This window comes from Limulus polyphemus, unplaced genomic scaffold (assembly GCF_000517525.1).
Source record: "Limulus polyphemus unplaced genomic scaffold, Limulus_polyphemus-2.1.2 Scaffold9239, whole genome shotgun sequence".
NCBI classification, from domain to species: Eukaryota; Metazoa; Arthropoda; class Merostomata; order Xiphosura; family Limulidae; genus Limulus; species Limulus polyphemus.
In genome coordinates, this window is record NW_013674849.1 from 3452 (window position 1) to 6365 (window position 2914).

The window sequence follows — 2914 nt, forward strand, 5'->3', positions numbered from 1 at the left end:
TGATTTTTTGTGTGTAAAATCTACGTCTTTTAGTCTCAAAACTACGTGGTGGTCTTTCTTTTATGTATTGCGTTTTGTGAAAAATATATACGTGATGGAGAAAAATGGATATCATTTTCGGATTCAGCATACAGAAATTACTGTAGAATATGTAAAAATTTCAAGACAATAAAACCATCGCAGGCCTGTGTTATTGTTATATCTCGAGCTATCTCCCCCTTCTCCTCCATCCCAAGCCCATCTGTCTGCCACCCCTTCGCCTCCTCACATTCACGATCCTATATAGATACGGAACTGGTAACACTGTGGCTTCCGTACTTATCGAATGTAGGGGTATCAACCACTAACAGTATTCCGAGAAACACAAGTTTCTTCTGGTCACTTTGATTAAAATATCAACACACCACGTTTCTCGTACTGGGCGACCTCTAGACAGTAAATTCTAATTTAACTTCTAGCTAGTAATGGTGCATTTATATTAACTTCCGATCAGAGAAGCTACTTAAAGTTAAACGTGGGATCAAAACAAAACCAACAGCAATCATTTAATGAGTAAAGTGATATTTTTCTGCTCGTATTATCTCGACTATAAATATTACGACTTTATCAGTTGGATAATCTCACAATCAACGATATTTGCCCACTTTTTTTTTTACTGGGTGTCTACGTCATAAACTGTCTACGAACATATGCTCACTATAACACCCAACACGTCTAACCCTACAGCTATAACTATTTAGAAGTATGGGCTATCGGAAACGTGAGCGGCTGTAACAAATTAGTACGTTGCCTTGCAAACTTTGATTTCACGTTTTAAACGATCACAAAATGTGGTGGATGTCGTGAAAACTATTGTTTACTTTTTATGTAAGTAGGCAAGATAGGAAATATTACTAATTAAACCATAAACACACTTAGTGACAAGATATTATTTTTTTAATAACTTCTACGTTTGGCTGAATGATGCACAAAATATTATTACTCAGTTGGCGTACAATCACATATACTATAATTTAATAATATAAAGTGTACTGGAAAGCCTATTTCGTTACTGTTATACCAACTGTAAATGCAATTAAAAATAATAATTTGGTAATTATATAAAATGTCCCTTACCTAAAGAGAGAGCCGCTAGAAGCCGCACAGCTGCATCAGGTGGTTCACATTGTTGGTAAAGAGGTTCAATAATATAATGGGCAAAAGTGAGCGCCAAGATAGCTTGTGCTGTTGGTCGAATAATGAGAAGAGCAACCCAAAGTCTCAGAAAGGCTGTCAGAGGCCCGAAAGCTTCGAGAATGTAAGCATAATCTCCACCAGATCGTACAATAGAAGTTCCTAACTCAGCGTAACACATGGCTCCTAGCATTGAAAACACTCCGCACAACGACCAGACGACAAGCGATAGGCCTACCGATTCACCGCAGTAAGCAAAAACGCCTCTCGGAGAAACAAATATTCCCGCTCCAATAATGCATCCAACAATAATTGCTACGCCATTAATTAAAGTTATTTCACTTTTTAGTTTTACTTTCCCTTCTTTACTGCCGGTACCATCACTTCCGCTCGTTCCTCGTGCTTCCACGTGACGTGACATTGTTGATAATAATACTGTAATTTCCGTTGTTTGTTTTCGAAACACGAAAAAATTAAGATGCGGACGCTGAATATTCTGTCCACTATAAAATAATGTTTTTCTCACAAAGCCAATCACAGTTAAACAACTTGATATACCCACAAGTAATCCGGCGTTACAACCACGAAGTAACAATCAACAGAGGTTACGAGTGAGCTAAATCGTTCGTAGTTTCAATTTATAGGCTAAAGTTCCTGTTCAATATAAATCGCGCCACGCGGCGGAACTACAACGTACTATCTGACTGTGATAGGGTCGCTGTGAATAATAAAGCCATAAATAGACTAGTTAGTAATTTACTGTGTTATTTGCGTACATTTGTCGTTAGGCGTAGTGTATCGTTAAGGTTCTAATGCCATGATTTAATCATAGAATAAAACAATTTCCCAGGTGACCATGATGAAGAAAAATGCATCTTTTGAAAACGATTTGTCTTCCGTTTAGACAACTGTAAGTTTACGAACTTACAACGCTAACACCCGGGTTCTATTCCCCGCGATGAACACAATATATAACCCAATGTGGCTTTGCTCTAAGACAAACAAATTAAACGCAATCGGGTTATAGGGTTTCGTATTTTTATAATAATTTAATAATAATCTGTTAAAATTGGTCCTGTAAATAAGAGGTTATGAGAAAGTAAATTTCAACAAAGATTATCTCAGAATCATATCGTACGACTAGTTCAGCTTGGCAAAAGGCTTAACCCGGCTAATCCAGTCGTTATGTTTCGAATATCTCCGATCGTAGTGACATAGAGGGCGCTAAATTATTCTTGTTAGGAACTGCCAGTTTCTGAAGAAAAGTGTAACACTAGTTAACAGCAATTTTGGAGGAATACTTTTATAAAAAATATTTAAATAAATCCCTACTAAACGCTTATGTTAAATACAATACTGGTGGAATAAAGTACTTTAGCATTTAAATCAGTAACGTAATTTCTTGCAAAACTGTATTTACCGTGAAGATACGAGTATTTTTTTTTTTGCCATTTATTCTTCTTTCAATTTACACTTCCCATTTTGTTGTTGCTTGCTTTCGAAATTAATTAATCAGCTTACTAAATGTGTTTTTATTTTTGTTTTTTTATGTTTTTCTGTTCACTGGATTAAGCCTAACATCCATCAAAATAAACCTAACATTTAGTGTTATAGCACTGTCACTTAAATTCTGATTTATTTTTTTTTGTGTGTATATATACATATTGTAAGTTACATGTGTAAAGATTTGTTTTGTTTTAGAAGTTAAGCACAAAGCTACACAATGGGCTATCTGTGCTCT

The 2914-nt window shown here is 35.7% G+C and overlaps 1 protein-coding gene across 1 annotated transcript; it reads right to left on the bottom strand.

The window, feature by feature from the left end:
- Nucleotides 1-1096: 1096 nt before the first annotated feature.
- Nucleotides 1097-1780, bottom strand: LOC106475827 (putative L-type amino acid transporter 1-like protein MLAS). Its single transcript, XM_013936500.1, has one exon. It carries the CDS (start codon nucleotides 1592-1594, stop codon nucleotides 1097-1099), a length of 498 nt encoding a protein of 165 aa, XP_013791954.1. The 5' UTR covers nucleotides 1595-1780.
- Between the last annotated feature and the right edge of the window lie 1134 nt (nucleotides 1781-2914).